The 27,111-nt window shown below is 35.9% G+C and overlaps 1 protein-coding gene across 3 annotated transcripts in view; it reads right to left on the reverse strand.

Moving 5' to 3' along the window:
* Positions 1-422: 422 nt before the first annotated feature.
* LOC143246463 (uncharacterized) overlaps positions 423-27,111 on the reverse strand; it is a 58,454-nt gene continuing 31,765 nt past the window's right edge. For all 3 annotated transcript variants that reach the window (XM_076493208.1, XM_076493207.1, XM_076493209.1), the window contains 4 exons: positions 12,982-13,137; positions 12,244-12,390; positions 9,966-10,311; positions 423-3,394 (listed from right to left, as the gene is read on the reverse strand). In XM_076493208.1, coding sequence (XP_076349323.1) covers positions 2,113-3,394; positions 9,966-10,311; positions 12,244-12,390; positions 12,982-13,137 — 1,931 coding nt within the window. In that variant the 3' untranslated portion in view covers positions 423-2,112. The remainder of the gene's footprint in view (positions 3,395-9,965; positions 10,312-12,243; positions 12,391-12,981; positions 13,138-27,111) is intronic.

Here is a 27,111-nt window from a genome sequence, read left to right on the forward strand (position 1 = left end):
CTATAGCGATTAACAGTCTTTATTTCTACTTCTGTACATTAAAAGCCGCGAATTTCTCTTATTTAACTTAGAAATTTGGCGAAAAATAATACATCATAATAATAAATAGTTACAATAAAATAAATTCCGTTACAAATCACTAAAGAACTAAAAAAAAAAAAGCAGTATGTTCTTGTCAATCGGTAGCCTCCATGTGATTGGTGGTTTGACATTATTGACAGCGCCACGATTGGACGATAGAACTCTACAGTTGAAGGGGGAAGAACTTGTGCTTTGGCTGGTGCTAAGACTTCTCAGTCGCAACCTATAACAAGTTTTAATAAATCTAGTTGGTGATGTGAAAGTTAGTGGCAACAAAAGTGTGAATATTTGGTGACAGCTCACAAAATAAGCAACACTAGACATTTGCTGTTCATGGAAGATATTAAAATTTTCTGAATTTTATTCGAAATCACAAAACACAAACATTTAGTTTTCAAACATTACAAAACTTACAAAATCCTTAGACGTACACTTACACGTCTTTTTTTTTTGTCTTTAGTCAACTCTTGTTGTTAACAGATTAGGGATTGTACACGGTATTTTGGGTGAGTTATCTCTAACGATGTATTAACATACCAATAATTTAGAACTCATGATTTGTTTAATTATTTAAGTATAATAATTACAGATCTGGTTAGTGTGTTTCAAATAAGAATGTCATTCTGGCTTACGACAAAAAGCTGAGCTGTCATTACTTATACAAAGTTAAGTGGCCCCCAGTGGCACAGAGGGATGTATGTGGACTTACAACAATAAAATTCAGATTTTTACATCAGTGGTAGGCAAAGCACGAAGCTACACAATGGGCTATATGTGCTTTGCCTACCATTGATGTAAAAATCTGAAAGTTTTATTGATTGGTCTAACGCTGCAATTTAAATTATTATGTTAGCTATTCAGTGTTACATCAGTAGCAATACTCTACAAATTACAATATTTATTTGATTGTTCATTTCAGCCTTGCATGTATAAGTATTGTGTCTATTTCACAGTCAGAAGTTATTGTTTGTTACTGAGCACAAAGCTACATAAAAGGTTGTCTGTGCTATGCCCATCGAAATCCTGTTTATAGCAGTATAAGTCCGCAGACATATATCACTGTGCGATAGGGAGGCAAAACTTAGGACTAAACTTCATGGATTTTCAAGTCTTCGCTGTTAGTGAAGTAGTCCCCAAAAATAACTGTGTTGCAGTTAGTTTGTCAGATAGAATAATTCAGAAAACTTTTCAATAATTTGACTATCCAAAATCTATTTCATGTCCAAAGAATATTTTTAAATTGTCCAAAGTTCATAAAATATTAAGATTTCTTTAAAGCTACCTCTAAAAAGAAAAAGGAAAATGTTCACCTCTGTAGTTTTATAAATACTTTTATGAAAAAAACTATAAGTTTGACGTCGAAAGAATTTTGTTTTTAAATACTCTGGAAGACAGAATTATTACTGAGTCTTTGAAGTCCTCTCTGTTTGTGTCGTTTTCTCATCACACCACTAGAGTTTAGCCTTATTATTACCTATTGTTCCAGTCGTGACAATTCAATAGTAAAAATGGATAAAAATTTCCTGTGTTATAAGAATTATGTTTAAAATATCATACATGGTGCTGGTCTGGTTCGGTAGAATCTATAATTGTATACGTAAGATACATTTAATTAAAATTATATGTTCAGGTATGTTCGTTAAGACAAAACCTGTTTAAAACTACAACTTTAGACCGTGTTTTCTATTTTAAAAGAATGGAATTTTGTACTGAAGCGGAAAACTAGCGGTCTGTTGCAGTATTGTATTAGAGACGCTTTTCCTTTTTTTTTTTTAATGATGGTATAAATGTCCCAAACGTGTCCATACCAGCTTCTGTCAGTTATATAAACAAGTTTAATGAAACCTTTAAAATATTCCTAAAATTCAGATTATTATATTGGAAGTACGGTAAATGTATTTTATATGAATGGTGTTTACAAACTTTGAAAATTTCGAAAATTAAAAAAAAAATCCAATGCATATTAGATGTCATACATAAGCCGAACTAGCAATCGAATCACAAATACTTAACAATACTGAATAGTAAGGATCAAACATAAAGCTTCCAGATAGGGATAGGTTGCTTGCCAACAGTGGTCACTCCACGTTCGCGACCTCCAAAAACGTACATGCAGAGTTCCCAATTATGTTGTTCAATTCTTGACCTCCCCGGACTTCCTGATACTGTCCTCTTCTTCAGTGGCGATTTGGACTGCCGATCTCGCTTTGCGATCTCCCGAAGTGAAGTCTTTTTCTTGTCCTGCTCTTTGGGCTCGGATAACGTTGTGGTTTTGGAATAGAGTGGATAACTCACAACGTCTTTACGATGAGATGCTCTGTCCCAAGAGCGCGATCGACCTTTAGTAGTAGCTACAACATTCTGTTTAACGTTTTGGCCTGACATTGGATTTTCGATCAGATTGAGCATTTTGAGTTCAAAAGGAAATTCGCGACTTCGAAATGGTTTCTTTTTAGACTTGGTCGAGTTAAGACATCCGGCAAATTCGCGATGGGGATCCTTTCCAATTGCTTCCTCTTCAGTTATGGAGTGGTAGCCGGAACATTGAGACACAGAATGTGGGAAACCGCGACTTTCAACGTTAGGAGTACATAGTTGTGATGCTAGATCTGACAGTGTGGCGCATGACGTATAACCGCTGGACTTTGGTCTTTCTGACTCTAACTGGTCGGGATCTTCGAAGTCAAGCAGAAGATCACCGACAGGTTCCAAACTGACCCGTCGATGGTCAACTTCACTGATTACACTAGCTTCGCTGTTTTCTTCCTCTACGTCTCGAACTGTTGAAAGTGGCCCTTCATAGATAAGACGCGAAGTTCGCGTTGATGTGTACTGGCTACCGTGGTAACCTAGGTCACCCTGAGCAAGCTTGTTGGAAGATAAATTTTGTGGGGAGATAGCATCGTAACTAGTAGCGTTGGAATCCCCATTGGCTACTTTTTCTTCGCTTGTCCAACAGAACTGATATACACTTTGGGAGGTTCTTAACTGTCTTAAACGTCGATTATCTGGGCTGTTACTGACTGCTTCATCAAAGAGTGAACCCTGGTCCTTGAAGGATAGAGCCTCCGACCGGGGTCGGAGCTTGTGCTGAGGTGTGGACGACTCACTATCAGACTCGAGGACGGCATCCGAACTGTGGGACTTCTGGATGGACTGGCGAGTTAGAGGACGCTGCTGTGGAGGTGGTGTTTCTTCCACTAGGCGTTCTAATTCGTCACGGATGTTATCCCCTTGGTGATGTAGTATGTTATAACTTCCGCTGGATATACTTCTTATAAGACGACTGCTCTGAAATTTCTCCTTTAAAGACCTATAGCAATTGGTAATAGAATGCATGTTACGAAACTGTAACACGAGAAAAATGGTGAACAAAAAGAATAGCATAAAAAGATTCGTTGGTAGGCTGCTAGTAAAATATAAGCATGAAAAAAGGTTAGGTTTGCATTGGTCTGACTTTCGCGCAAAGCTACACGATGGCTATCTGAGCTAGACGTCCCTAATTTAGCAGTGCAAGACTAGAAGGAAGGCAGCTAGTCATCACCAGATACCGCCGACTCTTGGGTTACTATTTTACCAACGAATGGTGGAATTGACCTTCACATTATAACGCCTCCACGTCTATGATGGCAAGCATGTTTGGTGTGACGGGGATTCGAATCCGCGACCCTCGGATTACAAGCCGAGTGCTTTAACCACCTGGCCATGCCGGGCCAAAAGGGTTAGAAGACAGACCTACAGATACTGCGAACAGAATGTCAATATGATAAGACATAAAGGTGTAAATACCTACTAATACTAACAATAAGCTTATGGTATGAATGTTGAAGAGGAAGGGAGACATTAATAATGTTACAAAACAGATATATTTTGGGAGCTATTGGATTTTCAAAAGTGTCATTAATGTGTGCGTTATTACTTGCTAGATTTAATAAATATATCATGGTAGCAACATGTGACAGATTCAGCGTTTCACCTAATTCTCACATCGGCAGCCCGACTTCCACATTGAAGAAATGTGAGTTAATTATTATTAAGCATACACATCATTTTACATGACTAACTCTAACGGTCTGTTTTTGTAGACCTAATATCACTGGTTTTAGTCTACCAACTATATATACCAGATCGAAATTCACGTATACGTGAGATAAGTTGAATGATAACTGATCGAGAAGAGATATGAAAAACAAGTTAAACACTACTTAGAACCACACCAAAGCTTGCGATTAACGATACATACTCTTTCTTAAAGTATGATCCCCACCATTTTCATGCCACGTACTGTCAATCAGACCATTCAGCTAACTGTTACACATAATTAGTTTAAAGAATAACTTTAGAATGGCTGTAATTAATAGAGAGCTACCGCTTACATTCAAAGGTGAATCATAAACACATGAAAGTTGAGTGATGGCTTGTGGAATACGTTAGTAAACCACTTAGACTGTTCTCCATTTAAGATGTGTGAGGGTTATTTTGTTAATGTTTTTCAAAGGTTCTCGCTTACCTTCAGAGAGTACTATTACTCAACACCTTAAATGAAGAGAAACATTTAATAACTTTTGAAAGCCTTCTGAAATATAGGTTCAAGAGATATTAACAATGCCAGAAATTCACATAAAAAACAAAAAGTTTCACAGTAGCTTTAAAATATCGTATTTTTTTTTTCTGTGGAGCTTCTGGATAGACTGGCGAGTGAGAGAACCATGAATATCTGAGCGTCGCTAGATTTTAAAGTGTTATAATATTTTTCTCTTTTTTTTCTGTGGGACTTCTGGATGGACTGGAGAGCTAGAGGACCATGGATAAATGGGCATTGCCAGGATTGTAAAGGGCCATAACGGTTTTTTTTTCTGTGGGACTTCTGGATGAACTGTCGAATACCTGGGTGTCTCCAGAATTTTAAAGATTCATAACGTTTTGTATTTTTTTTTTTCTGTGGGACTTTTCGATAAACTGGCGAGCGAGAAGTCCAAGATTTTGTTTCCGATGGTACTGCTGGTAGAATCATTTTTGAAGACAACAGCACAAGTAGTCTTAAGCAAGCCGTCAGGTGGTAGCATTCAAGTACATTATCAAACGAAACGAGTCATGAATATCACATTATAATACCGCTTTCGGCCGTGTTTGAAGCATTAGACTTAATTCTCCATGATCCTGAAATGCAGTTCAGGGTGGGGGTAGGGGTGGATGGTGTTCGAATATAACGATCTCCTTTTCCAGGCGACGCTCCCGGAATGGCGTTCTGAAGGTATATCAGTGAAGTATGCAAGTTGTATATCCACATATACACAGATTCGTACTATTTATCCAGAGTATTATACGTAAAACAGATAACACAGGAAGTTGCATCTTAATTTTAAAGTATTGAATATTTCCGCTATTCTTGTCGCTATGTGTGTCAAATGTTAACTCTCAACAACACAATTAACGGTTTGTATGTTTGTTTTGAATCTCGTGCAAAGGTACTGAAGGGCTATCTGCGCTAGCCGTCCCTAATTTAGCAGTGTAAGACTAGAGGGAAGGCAGCTAGTCATCACCACCCACCACCAACTCTTGGGCTACTCTTTTACCAACGAAGAGTGGGATTGACCGTCACTTTTTAACGCCCCCACGGCTGAAAGGGCGAGCATGTTTGGTGCGACCGGGATTCGAACTCGCGACCCTCAGATTACGAGTCGAACACCTTAACACGCTTGGCCATGCTGGCCCAACCTCCAACTGCAGCGCCTCTTAGGAACGAATGTGAACGAGTAGGGGATTGTACGGGTTGCTGCAGTTAACTTGAAGATGATCTGAGAAAGTTGAAACTTGTTCTGTACTTTATTGGCCTTAAATCGCAGCGCAAGTTCGATTGAAATATCACTATTTTTCACAGATTGGCAATAGAAACTATGTCAGACATTTTATTTATCAACATTAATTAGATGAAAATAAATAAACATTTTAACATGTTGGTTAGTTCTTTTTCTTTCACGCGAAATTTCTTAGTTTAGATGTGTTGTTTAGAGCCAAAATGTGCGGCATTTAGCGAATAAAAATATTCTATGAAAACTTATGTATTGGTAAGAATATCTAGTAACGGGACTCAGAGAACAGTAGTTCTGAACCAAAGTTTTATAGAATCAAAGACTCTCTACACGACACAAATAGTTTTGATGTCTCTGGAGAATGTCGCACCTTAACTAGAAACAGTGTTTGAATTTTAATCTGTAGTTTGAAACAAACTTAGTTCACACATGAAAATAAGATCAACATCTGTCTTGTAGTAAAAGATATAAATTACCAAAAAAACGCAAAACCTTACCTCTTTTTCTACCATATTGTCCAATAAAGCAGTGACTTTCAAAACACCAGTATCTATGTTAGACAAAACATCTAAACTTCCACCACATTTCATTTTATGTGTGAACAATAATATAAACTAGGGAATGTGTCTACTGTGATGGTTATATCGTTTATATTAGATTATTTATTAGTACTTTAAAAAGGAGCATTCTCTCTTTAAAAAAACGTAGAAAAACTATGTTATATAACACAGTATGTCTTAGAGAAGGTTCGAACCTTCAACGCTCTGTATATTAAATTGTGACCACGGACATTACCACTTGCATAAAATAACTTTATTTGGAAAGAAAACTCAAAAACTAGCCTTTCCGAAAGAGTGATCAGTGGCAACTACATATGAAATATATTTTATCACTGGCTAATTCAGGATTTCACAGATAACATCCAAACCAGTAACACTAAGTGGATAATTCAAGTTTGTTCGTCGTTTTAATTTCACGTAAAGCTACACGAGGGCTATCTGCGATAGTCGTCCCTAATTTAGCAGTGAAAGACTAGAGCAGGGATTTCCAACAGGCAGCCCGCGGTATGGTTTTGTGTGGCCCGCGAAGGTCTATTGAAAAATAACCTACTTTTATAATTTGTTTTGTAATGAAGAAATGAGAAATTCTGACTTGCGAGGTAAAAAAATGCATGAGAGCTCCAACTGACATTCATTAATAAAATTTTAAAATTTATTTTGTGTGTACATATATGTTTATTATTTATGCCTCTATAATTTTACAGTAATAATTTGATAATAATAGCTTTTAAATTATATCACATACACCTGCTAGACAAAGTGGACAAAGGATACCTTCGAGGCAGTGAAAAATTCAATTGCTGAAATCGGAGGTTTCAATAAGTGTTCAGCAATAGTGGCAGATAGCGCACCTGTGATGATTGGAAAAAAATTAGGCTTTGTTGGTTTTCTTAGGGAAAATGAAGTAACTTGATCAACATTTCATTGTGTTATTCATGAAGGAGCTTTGTGCGGGAAGTCAGTGAAACAAAACGAAGTTTTTAAACTTGTTGTTAAAGTTATTAACATGATAAGAGGAAGAAACAAAGCTCTTTTTACATCGACAACTGAAGCAATATTTGGAGGATATAGAGGCAGAATATGAGGATTTGGTTCTTTACAACCAAGTAAGGTGGCTCAGTGCCAGAAAGTGTCTTAAACGATTCTTTGGAATAAGGAAAGAAATCCCTGCATTCCTCGATCAGTTTGTTTCACCACAATTGGAAGAAAAACTCAAAAGTAAGGATTTTCTGAAACAACTGGCTTTTCTAACAGACATCACAATTTACCTTAACGATCTCAACCTGAAGCTCAATGGACGGAACCAGATGGTAACATAAATGGGTTTCGAAATAAGTTAAGAATTTTCAAAGTTTTCTTAGAAAACAGCGACTTGGCCCACTTTCCAAGTTGTCAGCAATTAACAGAACAGTTCAAAGATGATGAGCCACTTGATTTTTCAGAATTTTGTTTAAATATTGAAGATATCAGAGATGAGTTTAGCGCAAGATTTGAAGAATTTGAAATGTTAAAAATCAGGATAGAGCTGTTCAATAATCCTCTTTGTGTTGACATAGAAAATCAACAAGCTGACGTTCAACTTGAATTATGTGGCTTGCAAGCTAATCCATTTTTGCAAACCGGACAAGAAAAAAGACCAAATTTCTTTAAACTACTTTCAAAAATCTATTTCCAAATCTGCGTGCTTTTGGACGGAAAATGACATCAATGTTTGGTAGCGTATACATACGTAAAAGTGTGTTCTCTACAATGAAATTCATTAAGACCTACAACAGATCTCGCCTTACGGATTCTTCTCTGCTTCACCTCCTGAGACTAGCAACGGCGGAACTCCATGTCGATATACCCGCAATACCCGTTTAGTCAGTGCTGCTGAGGAACCTCTAAGTTCACATTGAAAACTTTATGTCCTTACTACATTAAAATATCATAGATATGTTTGTTATTCTAGTTTATTTTATAAGCAGCATTTTTTCATTACATTTGTTTATAACGTAATTGAACATGTTTAAATTACATTTTCCTTTTATTTTCACAATGAAATACATCTTTTTTCACAAATATGCCCGTCCAAATATCACGTAACGTAAAGTAAGTCACATTCAGATTAACTCCTTCCCCAATCGTAACTCATTTTACTATGTTGAAAGAACATAAATTAACCCTACCATGGATCTATTTCAGTGGTTCTCAACCTTTTCTGACTTGCGACACACAACGACAATCTGAAAATGTTCACACCTGGAAAGCCTTAACGATTTTTTTTAGGTACACGTTATACAGTAAGCGTTAAAAGCCTTAGAACGAAAATCACGGCCAAAGCAAGCGATATTAATGTCATTGTGCATCACGTTTAGATACACGTAACACAGAAGAGTTAACTTAAAAAGCCTTAGAACAAAAATTGTTGCGCCACAACTAACAGTCAAACTGTTGCAGTCGAGAATGAAATTTAAGTGTGAACTTCTCAGTGCTCAAGTGCAATGAAAACCATAGAATGTTTTGGAAGGTTTCAGAGTGTCTTTATATTAGCTTTTATTAACTGATGTGTTAGACTTGCTCGTAAAATCCCAAGAAAGTTGAATGTGTTTCAAAAACACCGCGGCAAACCCACCAATCTCTCGCGGCACACCAATATGCCGCGGCACATAGGTTGAGAATCACTGATCTAGTTATTCTTTATTTTGCATTACGTAATACACCAACAAGCCCTAATTTGACAGAAATATAATGCCGCCCGCCACTAGACTCGTGAATATAGTTGTGGCCCTCGGGCACTCTTATGTTGGAAACACCTAGACTAGAGGGACCACCCACCGCCAACTCTTGAGCTATTCTTTTATTAATGAATACTATATTTGACCGTAACATTATAATGCTCCCACGGCTGAAAAATGTGACGAGGATTCGAACCCGCGATCCTCGGAATACACACTGTGCGCCCTAACCACCTGGCCACCTTGGCCAATTCAAGTTTGTTAAAGAAAGAACGGTAACTATAATATTCATAGTTATAATAATAATAAAAGTAACAGTAGATCACAGGGTTACTTCAGTTGTTTTCTCTAACATAGCATCTCTAGTTTATACACCTGGGTCCTTGTTTATAGCTTCGAGTTTTTTCGCACTGTCAATGTTTTTCTTATAAATAAAACAGATACATGGAGACCATAAATATTAGTTATAAATAATAGAAACAGAAACATTTTTATGTTTCGCTCTTAATATCTGCTGTAGCTCTCTTAACCATAATAACAAGTAATGGCTTTAGGGGAATATTTCAGACACACTATTATAAATATTATTTTATGTTTCAGGTCAGTTGTCCTTACGTAGGAAGATGTAATGCCCTTTGGTGACAACTCCAAACACTTCTATTAAAATCGTATTGGCCAAATTACAGTTTTCGACTAATCCTGTTGTTGAACTCTCTTATTAACTAGAATCTAACTTACCTTTAGTGTAATTATTGATTGCGTTCTTTTCTTCGTTTCTAAATAAGGTACCTCACCTGAGATTGGCTTGAGCCGTACCAGGATTGTATGTTGTTACATATACACCACTATCTTCATCATCCACAGCACCAGTTCTTTTACTACAGAGCCTGGATACCACGTGACTTTTACATTTCGCTTCGCGTTTTTTATCTTCTTGATCGGTTGATGACTGACCAAAGCACATGGAGATGGACTTGGGCGGATGAGACGTCTTTTCTTGAATACCCAATGTTGGAACTTTAGACTGTTGACTATTAGACTGGTATGGTCCCTGCTTTTCCAAATTTACTACAACCACATGAGAACATCGAGGCTGTGGGGTAATCCCCTCAGTCGTTATTCTTTCCCATGTCTCTGTAACTGAATATCAAAGAAGTTCTAAAATTTGAAATAATTATATGCACAAAGGTGGCTTTCGTTGACCACGGCCTTTACCTTTCTAACATACATTCTATTAACATAACTCACATTCGATTCATTTTAATGTTATTTTACCTCTGACTAAATTGTTCATTATTGTACGCAAACTGCATCTTCAGAAGCAACAATAACAAAATACGGACTAAGTTCTACTAGTTAAGCAGGTCAATATATATATATAATCACTTATCATTCCAATTTACTACTCAGTGGTTCTTTTTCCATTATTTTAGAGTGATATATCTTTAAACTTTGAATTTGAAATTATGTTTGAAGGCAATGTTGAGATAAAGAGATGTCACATATTTATTATTTCATATATATATATTTAATATCGGCGCTTGTTTAAGTTAAATCTATATTTCGAAATCCCCGCCTATTTAATAAAGTTGTAGAAAATTCTAGAGTGTAAGAAAATATAATAGTTGTGTATATGTAAACACTAATGTATCGTCTATATTGTTGTGTAGACTGAAATTTCTAGAAGCTTTCCTCACGCCTATAAATGTAACCAACGCGACGCGCCAAGAGACAGCATATATTATTCGTTTGCTACAGTTGGTATATTATAAATTTCGAAAGCTATAACTATGATTAACATTTATTAATCGGGAACTTCAGAGATTTGATTAGGAACGTTTATAAATTCCAAACATTACAAATCATTTAACTTCAATGGATTCATATCGGTTTGTTTCTTGAATTTCGCGCAAAGCTACTCGAGAGCTATCTGCGCTAGCCGTCCCTAAATTAGTAGTGTAAGACTAGAGGGAAGGCAGCTAATCATCACCACCTACTGCCAACTCTTTGGCTACTCTTTTACCAACGAATAGTGGGATTGATGGTCACATTAAAACGTCCCCATGGCTGAAAGGAGGAGTAAGTTTGGGGTGACGGGGATTCGAACCAGTGCCCCTCATATTACGAATCGAGCGCCCAAACCACTTGGCCATGCCAGGCCAGGATTCACATCGGACATATTTTTATAAATACATTACATAACTTCATCGGTGGAGAAAGGTGACATGTGACCAACGAAGACAGAAGATAATAGAGCTAGGTAGCTCTCTGTTAAATGAATTGTACCCACATCAATTCAAAATTAATTAATTCATTGCGAACCCTCTATAAGATACCAAGGAAGTTCCGGACCAGAAAAAACACTCAATATTGTTTATAAATAAATCATTATTTGTAATAACTATTATTTTAAATCGTATTATTGTTTGTATATTAAAATATATTTGTATTGAGAACGAAACTGTGTTTATCAAACTTGTTTGCAAGCGTCATGAACTGGACACGTATGAACATTTGATTTACTTCTAATTCTAAATTACAATTTAACTCTGTTTTAGGTTATTTGAAATTGTAATACGTTTGGTTTGTTTTGAATATCGCGCAAAACTACAAGAACTCTATCTGCGCTAGTCGTCCCTAATTTAGCGTGTAAAATTAGAGGGAAGGCAGTTAGTCATCTTCACCCATCGCTAACTCTTCGGATACTATTATACAGTTTTTGCACCAACGTGGCGTGAATCAAGGATCGTCGGGTTCACTGCACTGATAATCAATAGGCCACACCTGAAACTTATAGGTATAAAGTACAGATATTGGAGTTACACGTAAAAATGTGTGTATTCACGCTTTCTCTATGCATATGATGCAAGTTGGTTATTCTTTTATATCCTTAGGAGCGGGAATTCTCGTCTATTTGTCAACACCAAGTGTTAATATTAAATATCATGTTCAGCTCCTCATAAATTATTATTCACTCGTCAAATGTTTGGAAAACATTCTAAATATCATTTTTCTAATTTAGCCTTGTTTGTTTGCTGTTGTTTTTTTCTCAATGGCTCAGACTATACTTACGAAAGTCGTAGCTCCACAGATCGTCCTGAATTACTCCACCTCTTTCTCCACCAAATAAGTACATACGACCATTGAACGCCACGGCTGAGTGGCCATGAAGTTCCCCTGGTCCCTTAACTGCTCTCACTCGATTCCACTGGCGGGTTTCTGAAAAAAGAACGTAAATACAGAATATGATCTGTCGTGTATATATCGATCACGTCGTAAGTTTAACTTATATATGCATGCATCACAAATTTGTTTGTTTTCTCCTTTTTCTTACACAAACTGAACTTCTCTCTTTGCTCTTGACTACCAGTTGTTACCATTAAATAAACACACATATATATATATGCTGTTCCATGTGTATTGTTACTTATTTTTAACGGACTATGGTTTTCAACGTTTGTATCGACAACCAAGATACAAGTCCGGTAAACAATTGTCCTATACATGGTATTTTTTTCTACATATTTCGCATCGATCAAGCGCAGATCAATAGCCTAACGTTTCCTGAACGACAAAAGATCAAAGATCCTAAGAGTTGAGTATCAGCACTAAGCAGGCGTGCTACAGTAGCTCAAGTGTTCAGTAAATGAATAGGTTTCAGTAGTTCTATTGAAATGTACGCTGAGTGAAATGAAGACCAGTTTCACTCGTACCAAGATGGCAGCCATCTGTTTCATCTTACACGAGAATCGTCCTATGGATTGAAATGGGAAGCTCTAAACGATAATATAAACATGGCTAATCTCTAACCGAAGTCAAGTCTCCAGAAATCACTCCTCTCTAGTAGATCAGTCATTCCACCGTACACCCACATGTTTCCCTCGTGAACAACAGCTGAGTGATCATGACATGGTGGGGGCTGTTCCAGATAGTTGGGGAGCAAAGCCAAGTGCCATTTCTCTGTCCCTGTTGTAAAGAAGCAGACAGACAGACAGACGGAAAGTCAATCATAGTAATAATTAGACAAATAAAACCTTGATTAAGGCAAACAAACAGGCGAATATAAAGATTTAAAGACTAAAAAAATTCACAAAACTGTGGAGATACTATGTTATGATTTATTGTACCATGGAAACTATTGTTAGACGACTTTTAGATCTTAGAAGCAGGAGAAAAACTATAGATTAACAATACACGTAGTAGTAAAACGAAAACATATAATGCTACAATGTCAGTTTACTTCAAAACTGAGAATCGAGAAAAAATAAATGTCAAAGTTCACCTGTGTCTCAGCAGTTAGCTTGAGTACTTATAACTCTACAACTACTTCACAGCTTTGTGTTCATTTTTAGTTAAATATGAAGTAAGTTTGTGTTTATGGAACACAAAGTCCAGCTAGATAATTTTGAACCACGTTTGGTATTTCATTATGATATAACAGCTTTGATGTATCTGCAATTATTTTTGTGTATGGCCATCTTTTTTGTCCTATTATGTTTTTATACTGATATCACAATATGTGTGACGTATTTGTGCTTTCGTCTATTTTGTTAACCTCTTTCGCGTATCACGTTTGTATTGCACTTGCTTTTTTAATCAAATTTAATATTAGTAAAAACCTAACAATTACCTGCATACCTTCAGAGGATATAATAGTAATGTGTGCTATAGATTAATAAAAAGTATATTTATTCGGATATAAAAGCTTAACGACTTTGCTCGTGGACCTGATAAAAACTAAATAGTTCCCTGAAGCTTCAACCACTAGGTGTCTAATGCAAATATCAGTTTGAGTGCATGCCCGATATGAGCTTTAGGGAAGTTTAAATAAAAATCGTGCGGAACGGTGAGATTGTGAAAACAAAAAGTAATAACGTATGTATATTTGACTCTAGAAGTATGAACATTAAAGTATGCGTTAAAGATGGGTAGACAATTCTGGTATAACATCAGTAAGTATCTTTAATAGAAGTTAAGAACATTTAAAACTAGAGTAACTTCTCTCTGTGTGTGGAAGAGTAGACGATAATAATGTTTTCGTTGTTTTTATTTATGGCTTTGCTTTTTGTAATTTTCTAAGTAGGCTAACCTACTACTGTGTCTCTTGATTAAAATACCTGAAGAGAATACAATAAAAGTTATTAGGGTTAGTATCAGCTAGCGAACAAATTCATAGTAAACTCTTGAGCTACTCTCGTCCGATTGAATTGTGGGATTTAACTGTCACTCTTATAACACACCCGCAGCTCCAAAGTGCGAAACGCGATTATTTTGGGCAGAAGTGGGATGCGAACGTCAGCCACACACTCGGCCATATTGTTGGGAAAATTCCCATTCGTGTTTATTGTAAGAAAAGTATTTTTTGAAAGATTTGATCTTTCATTCAGTTCAGACACGGCCAGGTAGTTAAGGCACTCGACTCGTAATACGAGGGTCGCGGGTTCAAATCCCCCGTCACATCAAATATGCTGGTCCTTTCAGCCGTGGAGACGTTATAATGTAACGGCCAATTCCACTATTCGTTGATAAAAGAGTAACCCAAGAGTTGGCGGTGGGTGGTAATAACTAGCTGCCTTCCCTCTAGTCTTACACTGCTAAATTAGGTGCAGCTAGCACGGATAGCCCTCGTGTAGTTTTGCGCGAAATTCAAAACAGATCATTTAGTTTCATAACTTACCTGCACTTATCTTCAACAAAACGAACATTATGTAGTTTGAGGAAAACATTTTATGTACGTGCATTAAATTAATAAGGGTACGGTGTTAAAAATACTAGGATGAATGTGACTTAAATAAAATATGAGTCAAAGATAAACAAATGTACGAAAGTTAGTAATTACAAAGCATTAGAAATCGTGAGTAAAGTACGAGTACAATATGCTACTTGATTCCAAATATTGGCACACAAAAAAATTATACTACGGTTTCAAATTCATTTTCAACAAAACTCCTTCCTTGTAGTGGCTGAGCGGTAAGATTGGGGGCTTACAATTCTAAAACTCTTTGTACAGTTTCTTAGGTGAGCAAATCGCACATAATCCTTTAAGAGCATTTGTGTTTGAAAACAAAACAACAGTTAAGAGAAATTTGTTTTGGTAAAGATTTAAATTTCTCTACAAATTGAACTGTGCCCCCTAGTGGAATAGTGATATGCCTGCTAAAATTCGGGTTTCGATACCCGTGGTGGGCAGAGCACAGATAGAATTGTGTAGCCTTGTGCTTAACTACAAACAACCAAACTTCCAAATAACACCTACAAGAAAGTAAACCCTCTGTCTCTTTCTTATACCAATTTATACAACTATCTGCGCCATCCATTAAAATGGGCCCGCCTTCCTTTAGGAATGAAAAAAACGTACATAATGCTCTTCATTAAATAATACTATCAGCAAACATTGAATGCAAAATTAATAATTATAATTAATAATTATAACAGCTAATTAATTTGAAATAGAACCACATGTCCAGGAAAATTATAGTTTTTTGGTTTTTTTTTAATTTCGCACAAAGCTACTCGAGGGCTATCTGTGCTAGCCGTCCCTAATTTAACAGTGAAAGACTAGAGGGAAGGCAGTTAATCATCACCACCCACCGCCAACTCTTGGGCTACTCTTTTACCAACGAATAGTGGGATTGACCGTCACATCATAACGCCCCCACGGCTGAAAGGGCGAGCATGTTTGGTATGATGGGGTAAGAGTTGAGAGAAATAAGAAAAGATGAAATTTACAATAATTGTACATTTACCGAATTTATAAATAAAAACATTTTCCTTGACAATAAAATCACTTCTCTCTCAGCGACGAGTCTGAAGGCTTTTCACCTTTGCGCTTGACAAGAAACAAACTGGCGATAAAGAGTTGAAATTTTTGTTTGTGTAACAAAACCACCAGAAGAAGAACAATATTGATTATACACAATGAATTTATCTTTCATGGTCTTCGACTGAGACCTAAGTTAATGAAAGACATTGCTGCCGCTTTAGGGCGAAAACAGTTCTAAAAATCAATATTTCTTTCCCCGTCTTATCTTGTATTTGAATACATTACAGTTTGTATAGTTGTTAGCAATAAAATCTTCTAACAGACCAAGTGGGTTATACAATCTGAATTTTACTTGGAAAATTACAGTTTGTATAGTTGTTAGAAATAACATCTTCTAACAGACCAAGTGGGTTATACAATCCGAAGTTCTCTTTGGAAAACTACAGGTTATATGGTGATTAGCAATTATGTCCTCCAACAGACAAGTCTGGGTCGTGAAAGTCTGAAGTTCTCTTTGGAACGTTAGAGTTTGTGTTGTGGTTAGTAATTAAATCTTATAACAGACTTACAAAGTTGTACAATCCAAAGTTATTTTTTGAACATTACAGATTGTATGGTAATTAACAATGAAATCCTGTAACGGACGAACCTTGTTGTGCAAATCAAGTGATAGAAGGGTTGCTCTGCCGTTTGATTTCAGCACTTTCCAGTAACACCGCCTAACAACAGCTGTTATGTTCATAATATATTAATGTTAACACTGACGTGAAGATACAATGTCAAGGCTAGAAGCACAAAAATCATCCAGAAAATTCCTTTTCTTTCATTTATTCCACAGTTGAATTAACTTAAATTGTGTTACTAATTAGTCTTCAAACAGAGACATTTTTAATTAAATTTTAATTATTCTTGCATGGAAAGGTTAGTATCTTTAAAACACTTTGTTGAGAATGACACGTGTCATGTTTTAAAAGTTTATGCAATTATCTTTTTAGACGATAAAATGAATGTTAATTGGACGAGAATCCAAAATTATTCGACTGTAATGACGGTAAAGCAAAAACAAAATGTTATATTTTAATGGCTGCGTAGACCAATAGTACTATAATAAACTTATGTTAGTTAGTAGGTGTGTTATTTTTCTGTAATGTTAAAATACATTTCGTGGGAAGAAATAAAGAAATCGGAGTTCATAAATAGTGACTGAGAAAAATTATGGATCAAACAAACCAAATCGTTGAGTCCCTTAACTACAGTAATGAACGCATAACGTGAAGTAACTGAAAGATGACGTGTTTCTGACACGTCATCACTCAATTTTTTTGAAAGAAAATTCATAGCGCTGAAATAACTGATAACTTGTGATGGCATACATCTCGTTTCACAGAAAATATAAATGCACTTAGAAGTATAACCATTGACATATCTTAACGTTCGTCCTTTGTGTCGTTAAGATATTAAACTGAAAGGTTTACAAATGCTTTTGGTATTAGCAAAAGAAATCGTTGCAAACATCAATCAGCATCAAGCCCGAAACGATGTAAAATGGTACATTTACAAAAGGCCTACAGTAACAGTTCATGGCAGTGAAAAACCACATAAAAATTTACATTTTCCCGAGTTGTTACTGTCTACCCTGTATCTAAGGCATTTTTATACGGTATTAAGTTTTTGTTTGTTTTTTTCAATTTCGTGCATAGCTACTCGAGAGCTATCTGCGTTAATCGTTCTTAAGTGAGCAGTGTAAGACTAGAGAAAAGGCAGCTAGTCATCACCACCCACCGCCAACTCTTGGGCTACTCTTTTACCAACGAATAGTCGGATTAACCTAAATTTATAACGCCTCTACGGCTAAGAGGGCGAGCATGTTTCGTGTGACGGGGATTCGAACCCGTGACACTCAAACTACGAGTCGAGTGCCTTAACCACGTGGCCAATATATTAAGAGTAACTTCTGCAGTAATGTGTTTTTGGAAGAGAAAAAGCACCTGTAATTAAAAGTGATTTTATATCAGCTCTACACAAGAGTGCGTTGCCATCACCAGATTACTTTTACATTTGTTAGGAATTGTGTCGCTTAGCAACAGTGATGTTTACCTAGGACGTTTTCTTTTCTCATAGTTTGTCTTTTTTTTTTTTGAAAATGTAACATACGTACCATTAACGTATACACATAATTTGTTAAAAAAATAGCTCTTAAATAGTTCATAACTTGCGAGGACACAAATTGAAGTTGAATATAAGTATCGATATGGCGGTATAAAATTAATACACACACACACATATATATATATATATGAATAAATGTATACAACAATAATTCAGCTCATTAGCAATGGACTTGCAAAGGTTTGTTTGTTTGTGTTTTCTTATAGCAAAGCTACATCGGGCCATCTGCTGAGCCTATCGAGGGGAATCGAACCCCTGATTTTTGCGTTGCAAATCCGTAGACTTACTGCTGTACCAGAAAGGAGGCGCTTGCCAAGGTAATAAATATATGAAAATTATTTCATCAGCAGATTAGTTTGTTCGTTTTTAATTTCTCATAAAGCCACTAGAGAACGTTCTGCTCTGACCGTCCCTAATATAGCAGTTACAGACAAGAAAGACTACAGTTGGTCAACGTCAACCATCGCTAATTCTTGGACTACTCTTTTACCATCGAACAGTGAATTTGACCTTCACATTCTAACGTTTTCCACAGCTGAAAGAGGAAGGGGGAGTATGCTCGTTAACAGGGATTCTAAGCTGCGACCCGCAGATTTCGAATCGAGAGCACTAACCACCACATCAAACCAGGTAAAAAAATGAAACCTTGTTAACATTTTTACCTTTGAAAAGTAAAATGCCTTACAACTGTGTTTGTTGGTTTGTTTTAAAATTAAACACAAAGCTACATAATGGACTATCTGTGCTCTGCCCACCACGGGTATTGAAAATCGATTTCTATTGGTGTGAGTCTACAGACATACGGCTGTGCCACTAGAGGGTCGTATTACAACTACAAATATCATTAATAGAAATATACCCAACTGAATATTCAATATATTTTAACAATTATTTATTTTAATTTTCTAATGCTGTAGTTTATGTAATTAATTATTTCTTGCCAGTTTTTGTACCGAACTGTTTTTGTGATCTTATATGTTTCTCTTTAAAATTATTCTTAAAGGTTATTAATAATTAGTTGGAGAAATTTTGTGTAGAAAATCCTTATAGGAAACTAAACAAAAGACTCACATCAGAAACCATTATTGGAAACCAATGTGTCGAAGTACTTGTCAAGTTGTGTTAGACTAGAGGAATGTAGTATTGCTTGTTAGCGTTCTTAGGATGAACTGTGAGGAAACCATTTTATAGAAAAGAAAAAACGTTCTCCACGGTAATTGGACAGGAGCTGTCGTCATTGCGAGTCAACGTTCAAGCACTTTCCACTTTAACAAATTTAGTTTGTAAACCTAATAAAAGCGTATAGTTGGCTTAAATCAGTAATTAAGAAATTTGAAAAGCTTATTTGTTTGTAATTAAGCACAAAGCTGCACAATAGGCTATACGTGCTCTGCCCACCACAGGTATCGAAACCCGGTTTTAGCTTGCTAATCCGCAGACATATCGCTGTGCCACTGGGGGCGAGAATTTGAAATGAGAAAACTGCATTGGCGAAGTTTGCTCGCCAATCTATATTGAGAATTTGATTTAACCAAATGTATTTCCACAGGGTTCACGAAAGTGTTCTATTTCAAGAACAAACAAGAGCAATCAGAGATTACACACCCTCGCCCCACCGCTCCTTTCCGAGATTGCACGTGTTTACATCGGATAACTTCGGAAACAATTAAGAATAATTCCTGTAGTGCGACGAGGAGTCTCAATCTTAATGTGTCCATGAACTATGGACCACACTTTACTGAGTTATTAACAGAGTACCGCGAAAATTCTCGATCTATCCATAATACAGATAGTTTGTTTGTTTTGAATTTCGCGCAAAGCTACACAAGGGCTATCTGCGATCGCCGTCACTAATTTTGCAGTGTAAGACTAGAGCTAGTCATCACCACCTACCGCCAACTTTTGGGCTACTATTTTACCAACGAATGGTGAAATTGAAAGTCGCGTTATATCGTCCCCAGGGGTTGAAAGGGTGAACATGTTTGGCGTGACGGGGATTCGAACCCGCGACCCTCGGATTACGAGTCGAGTGCCTTATCTACCTGGCTATGCCGAGCCGAAATACAGACAAAAAGACAAACACGGACACGATTGCAACGTCCTCGCCCTCCTCACTCCAGAAGGGGGACCAGGAGAATAAAACCAAAATTAAGAATATTTTTATTTCTTGCTTTTGAAGCTACATGTCATGTTGTGTTGTGTCCTACAGAGTGTATTATTCTTCTCATGATTTATGGCATACGCACGTTTTACTGAGATCACGACAGTAGAAATTACAACATCAAGCGTCCCTTTTGTGTTATTAGTGCCAACTGACTGACTGACTGACAGACAATACATTACTCAATAGAGGTGAGTGATTAACAGATGACCCCTCAAAGCGGCCCTTGATACCCAATCGGGAAACTTATGGTTGGAAAATTAGAATAATATCATATTATTAGGAATTATTACATTATGTTTGGGAATTTCGCACAAAGCTACTCGAGGGCTATCTGTGCTAGCCGTCCATAATTTTGAAGTGTAAGACTAGAGAGAAGACAGCTAGTCATCACCACCCACCGCCAACGCTTGAACTACTCTTTTACCAACGAATAGTGGGATTGACCGTCACATTATAACGCTCCCACGGCTGAAAGGGCGTGCATGTTTGGTGCAACCGGGATTTGAACCCGCGACCCTCGGATTACGAGTCGAACGCCTTAACACGCTTGGCCATGCCGGGCCATTATTAATTATTCATGAACGAGTTAATACGTAAATTTTTGTTGGCAAACGTTGTTACAAATCCAATTAAACGTTTGTTTCAGAATTTCGCGCATAGCTACACAAGAGCTATTTGTTAATAACAGTCCTTAATTTCGAAATAAGAGACTAGAAGTAAAGTAGACAGTCAACTGTACTCTTTTCTGATCGATATAGGATATGACCGTCATTTTTACAACACGCCAACGGCTCCGAAATGCGGAAAACGTTTTTGTGAAAAGATTTCGCGAATCGTGTATTTTTGAGTTAACAGTCCAGGTTCGCTTAGCAATTAGTCACGCCTGATCTAGTTATTACCCCATTTTAACATTTGATATGTATTATTACTATTACAGTCAAATTTATACCTTATATTTTTTCTTTTAAACAAAATATGTGCTTCAATATCGTGAAGTTTGATTTTAAAATTTTGCAAAGTAGCCAGGACTAATAAATAACTGAACGCGAACCGTTTCACATAGCCAGTATTGTGTCAGTTAACGTGACGTACTTTCTATCAACTGAGGTCATGTAAACGTTGCTTTTGCTGTTTTCTAAACAATTCCTTTATTACAGGTGTATTAAAAATCACGATAGTAATAAATCATTTATTAATACTGTAAAATGTGGGGGATCTACCCCCGCTGTGGGCATAGCACAATAGACGATTTTGCAGCTTTGCACTTTACAAGAAACAAATAAATCTTTGAAATCACCTTTAAAATTTGATGATCTATGAGAAAAATTATATCATAAGTTATAACTAGATATTTACTAATATCTATATAAATACTGTCGTTGTTTTACCTTTTGGTAATGCAAAACTGTTTTTTTTAATACAAAGTATAGCGTCACGTGATTGCCTAAATTGCGTTAATATGTTAATAAATTTAGTTGTTGTATTTACCATTGTGGTTGTTTCATTGTTTAATCTTATTATTCAAATGATTTTTGTATTTAATTATCCTTTCCATGTTCCTTTTAACTTATTCGCTACGGATTCAAAATCAGTGACACCTTAGGCAGTGAGTGATTCGTGGAAGATAAAAAACGGATGTGAAATGCTATTTTTGCACACCTCTGATTTTTAACCCGTAGTGGACTAATGAAGAGAAGTGTGCAACACAAAATCTGCTGTTAATATTATTTGAATTTCAAATTTTAATCCTACTAGTTTCTAATACTTCGATAGCTGTAGACGTTTAAACCGTTACTTATACATTTTGGGTTTAACTTCATCGATATTTCTGGTTTCGAGCGTCAATTTCTGTTTGTAGACACAACACATAAAATATTCAGTAATTTTTTTTTCTTTCCATTGCACTTAACTCGATTAATTTGAGTTACAGTATTAATTATTTACTGTACATTGTACAATTTCGTTACACATTTAATTTGTTATTTTTTCAACAAAAGTATTAAGTTTGTAATGTGCTCTCTGTATCGCTCTTTTAAACAGTTACGCGTTTCTTAGCAACATTTCTCAGATATTAAGCTAATAAACAGTTACACATTGAGAGTAGTTTAACAGAACTCCGCTGGTCACTAGATATTAATGATTCGAGTGGCTTATACAAATTTTTGTTTATATTTGGCGTCACGCTTTTCTGGAGACATAGAAAATCAGTGATGGTTCAACAGTGAAACATCTAGTTTAATGTGGGTTGTAAGTAAAGTTATGGTAGTTTCGTTCACAACATTGATTAAACATTTTAATTCATATATATTTATTTTCATTACTATTTCTTTATATTGTTATATGCTATTATTATTAAAATTATTTCACATTATTGACTTATTATATGGATGTATAACTAGCCTACATCTCCTAAAGTGGCAGAACCTCAACAGATATTACTGGAATTATGGCCGAAAATATCGAAACAGCGAGGATATCCAACTGATGAATTACTGGATTCTAACCATTACAAAAAGTTGATTTATAGTGCGACTTATTCCAAGTTAGATCGCTATATTAAAACAGCCACATTAGGTGTTTACGAATTTTCTCAACTCAGGGTATTAAAACCAGTCGGCATATTGACTGAGATACCCATCCAACGAACCTATGGATACTGAGTAACTTATCAATATTGTATATTTTGTGAATTTGCTTTGGCCCCTCGACACTTTTCCTGCAGTTCCTAGTTTGGGAGCCCTTTAGCTAAAAACCATTACTCGGCTATTTTGCAGTTCCAATCTGTATTTGTATCACAGGTTATTGATAATATATACGTATATACATATATAACACACATACAAAAGAAAGACAAACGGAAATCAATTGATGAGTTCGCTTTGTAAACATAAAATATTGACCTAAGTTAAAAAACAAACTTGTTTATAACGTAAAGTTTCTATTTAAGTTACTACGTATAACAAGTACAGATCTTTGGTTTGGTTTGAATTTCGTGCAAGGCTACACCAGGGCTATTTGCGTTAGCCGTCTTTAATTTAGTAGAGGGAGACTAGAGGGAAAGCAGATAGTCATCACCAACCACCGCCAGCTCTTGGGCTATTCTTCTACCAAAGAATAGTGGGATTAACCGTAACATAATAACGCCCCCACGGCTGAAAAGGCGAGCACTTTTGGTGCGACGGGAATTCGAACCCGCGACCCTCAGATTACGAGTCGAACGCCTTAACCTACCTAACCGTGCCGGGCCGTGTACAGCTCTGATTTAACGTTTATTTAATTTTTGAAAATAAAAACTCGTTTGGTGAAGTTATAAAATTAAGAAAATTAATTATATTTTAGAAACTTCATCAGACATTTGATTTTTTATATGAAATTATAAATACATGTCACTGGTTGATAACGGAATACAAAATATAAGAGGTACGCTGCTAAAGTAGGATAGGCTAGCGCAGATAGCCCTCGTGAAGCTTTGCGCGAAATCCAAAACAAACAAAATAGCAACAACAAAACAGACTCAATTTAGAATAGAAATGTGAAGCAGTACACTGATACATTAAACTTAATGTCATGAATATAATTTTATACAACGTGCCTTTGAACTTATTTCATGGGCATGTGTTTTAAAACACTTCAAGTGGTAGCATATGTTATCACGTATGTTTAGAGAGTCGTCTTCTATACGTTTAGAAAACAGACAATAAAAAAGACAAGATTTACTGCACATAGAAATGCCTATTTGGCAGATGTTTGTAACTATAACATTACGTGACTGTCCAGACTGGCACAAAAACTTCTGATGTTGAGGCACGGTATGTTTCTTTCGTTTAATGGAAAAGGAACCGAAATAAAGCTGATGGATTCACTGTGTGTTTGTGCCTCATTCAGTGGAATACCTTGTGCTGAAGAGCAAGAGTTATTACTTGTTTCATTACAAGCAAAGCAGTTTTGACAGCTCTCACGTGTTTTATCTGAAGGCCTCAGGGAAAACCTCGTAATTAACAATCTGCATTTGCGCAGACTTATCCTCTTCTGCACAAACGTGGATAAAACCTAGCGGAGGCGAAACACTCGCCTATCCTCAGGAGGCTTCCTTCGTATTGGTAGCTTCATAGAAACAAAGACCTCAAGCGGAAAAACTTGTGTTTGTTCAATTTTTATTAATATCATTTTATACTCTATGGAGAAAGCTACGATTCGCCATGGAAGTTCTGAATGCAACGTAAAATTGGTTGATGTTTGAAACTCCAAGTTAGTCAAGTAATTGAGTTGAGGCCATCAGAGATTTTGCAGACGGGAATCACATGGGGCTTAGGCCTTTTTTTTTTTTTTTTTTTAAGCAGACCAAGATCATATTGAGTTGAAACCAAGTAACTTTTTCAGAAGGGGATCAGAATGAGTTGAGGCCAAATACATTTTTTCAGACGACGTTCAAATAAATAAATCTGAATTCGAATATGTGTATTAGTTCCGGTGTCAGGTTTTTTTGATATGCTTTATGCCTTACATTACTATTCTACACCATCTTCTCGGATGATAAGAGAATCGCAAATGTTATCTCTGAAGTCTGGCTAGAAGTTTCAAAACATAGATTAAAGGACAAATCAAAGCTATGGTAAGAAATGTCAAAATACAGAACTTAATGAAATCCAAATTCCAACTGAAATGCCAAATTATATATTTCAAAAAAAAAGTTTGGATTCTTGCTAGAAATGAGCAGAAAATAGAAAAAATAACTGGACTCTGACTTCAGATTTCGAGTTAGGAAAGATCCGAAATATAACTAGAAGTGTCAAAACACTGTTGTTGTTTTTTAAAATTAGGTTATGACTAGAAGTGTCAAAACATTGTTGTTGTTTTTTTAAATTAGATTATGACTAGAAGTGTCAAAACACTGTTCTTTTTTAAATTAGATTATGACTAGAAGTGTCAAAACACTGTTCTTTTTTAAATTAGGTTATAACTAGAAGTGTCAAAACGTTGTTGTTTTTTTTAAATTAGATTATGACTAGAAGTGTCAAAACACTGTTGTTGTTTTTTAAATTAGGTTATGACTAGAAGTGTCAAAACATTGTTGTTTTTTTTAAATTAGATTATGACTAGAAGTGTCAAAACACTGTTTTTTTAAATTAGGTTATGACTAGAAGTGTCAAAACACTGTTGTTGTTTTTTAAATTAGGTTATGACTAGAAGTGTCAAAACTTGGTAAAAAAGAATTGAATTATAACTAGAAATGTTAAAACATAGGGTTTAAAAATATCTGAATTCTATCTAGAAGTGTCGAAACGTAGAACTTAGAAAATAATCAGATTTTGACTAGGAACTGTAATGTTTTTAAATTTTGGTTATAGGTGTTAAAACAGTTTACGCAAAAATCTTAATTTTGACTATGAATGGTAAAACATACATTGTTATAGCGTTTTATTCTGACTAGTGTAAACTTTGGATTTAACTTACAAAGTAAGTGCACTTCTCTACCGTTTGAAATGTATTTTTAAACTTGTTCAGAGTAATAGACTTAAATATTTTAGGTTAATCTAAAATAATCCATTACAATATGACATTCAACACTCAAGCTACTCAAACTGAAAAGCTAATGTATTAGAATTACACTGCTTAACTGATGTTATTAGTATTACTGATTTATGTGTCAAGTAAACGTTACATTCTGTGGCTAAATGTACGTTTTAAAACCGACTTTACTTTTACCGTGGTGTCTCTCATGCTACTAAATTTAGGATTATCGATCTCTCAGGTTGACTGAGTAAGAGAGAAGCTGCTAATGGCATATAGTGAATGATCTGATAGCTTAGGGTTAGCAAAGCTCTCCTTCTCTTACAGACCTACAGAGACTGTGTAGAATAATTGGTTTGGTTAGTTTTGTTTTGAATTTCGCGCAAAGCTACATAAGGGCTATCTGCGCTAGCCGTCCCTAATTTAGCAGTGTAGGACCAGAGAGAAGGCAGCTAGTCATCACCACCCACCGCCAACTCTTGGGCTACTCTTTTACCAACAAATAATGGGATTGATCGTAACATTATAACACCCCAACGGCTGAAAGGTCGAGCATGTCTGGTACGACGGAGGAGAAGAATTGAAAACTTCAAAAGCTCGTGGAGAAAATATCGATTTTCAGTTTTCACTGTGACAAAAAAAAAGCTTATTTACAGTCAGATTTATTCCATTTGAAATACATGAAACCAGTAAGGTTGGGAAAAACAATCACATAACTACTTATTTAAGCAGTTCTCAAGACTTATGATACATTTGTACTTAAGTATGGTGGAAACTTCTCAGGATTTTTTAAATGTGATATTTCGGTAGTCCCAAAATTTTATATCAATTAACTGACTGCAAAGCACTACAAAGTTTTGTCAATATCTAAAATGAAATGGCTTGCAACATTTCTATAAATATAAGAAACATTGTAACGTCTTGAACATATATGATTACAATATGTAGAGCTGCAACGTCTTGAACATTTCTATGAAAATAAGTAACCCTGTAAAACTTTACACATATATAATTACAACATCTAACACTGTACCCCCTTGAACATATCTGTAACAGTGTAGCAGCTTTGTAAAAAGTGAAGGTTAGCTTAAAGGAAAACTGGCAAGTGAAGCGAGAAAAGAAATTAACTGCTAAAAAAATATTCAAAATGAGGCGGCACGTGCCTCCTCTGCCCCTCCCCTCTCGTCAAGGCGTCTATATAACAATGTGGCATTTGAAGATAGTCAACGAGAATATCTAACCCTAACATCTTGAACACATCTAAAGAGAATAACATTGTAATACCTTATGAGAAAACTGTAACTTTTTGAACGTATCATTAAGTTTTAGGGTA

The sequence above is a fragment of the Tachypleus tridentatus genome, chromosome 3, assembly GCF_004210375.1.
Source record: "Tachypleus tridentatus isolate NWPU-2018 chromosome 3, ASM421037v1, whole genome shotgun sequence".
Taxonomy (NCBI): domain Eukaryota; kingdom Metazoa; phylum Arthropoda; class Merostomata; order Xiphosura; family Limulidae; genus Tachypleus; species Tachypleus tridentatus.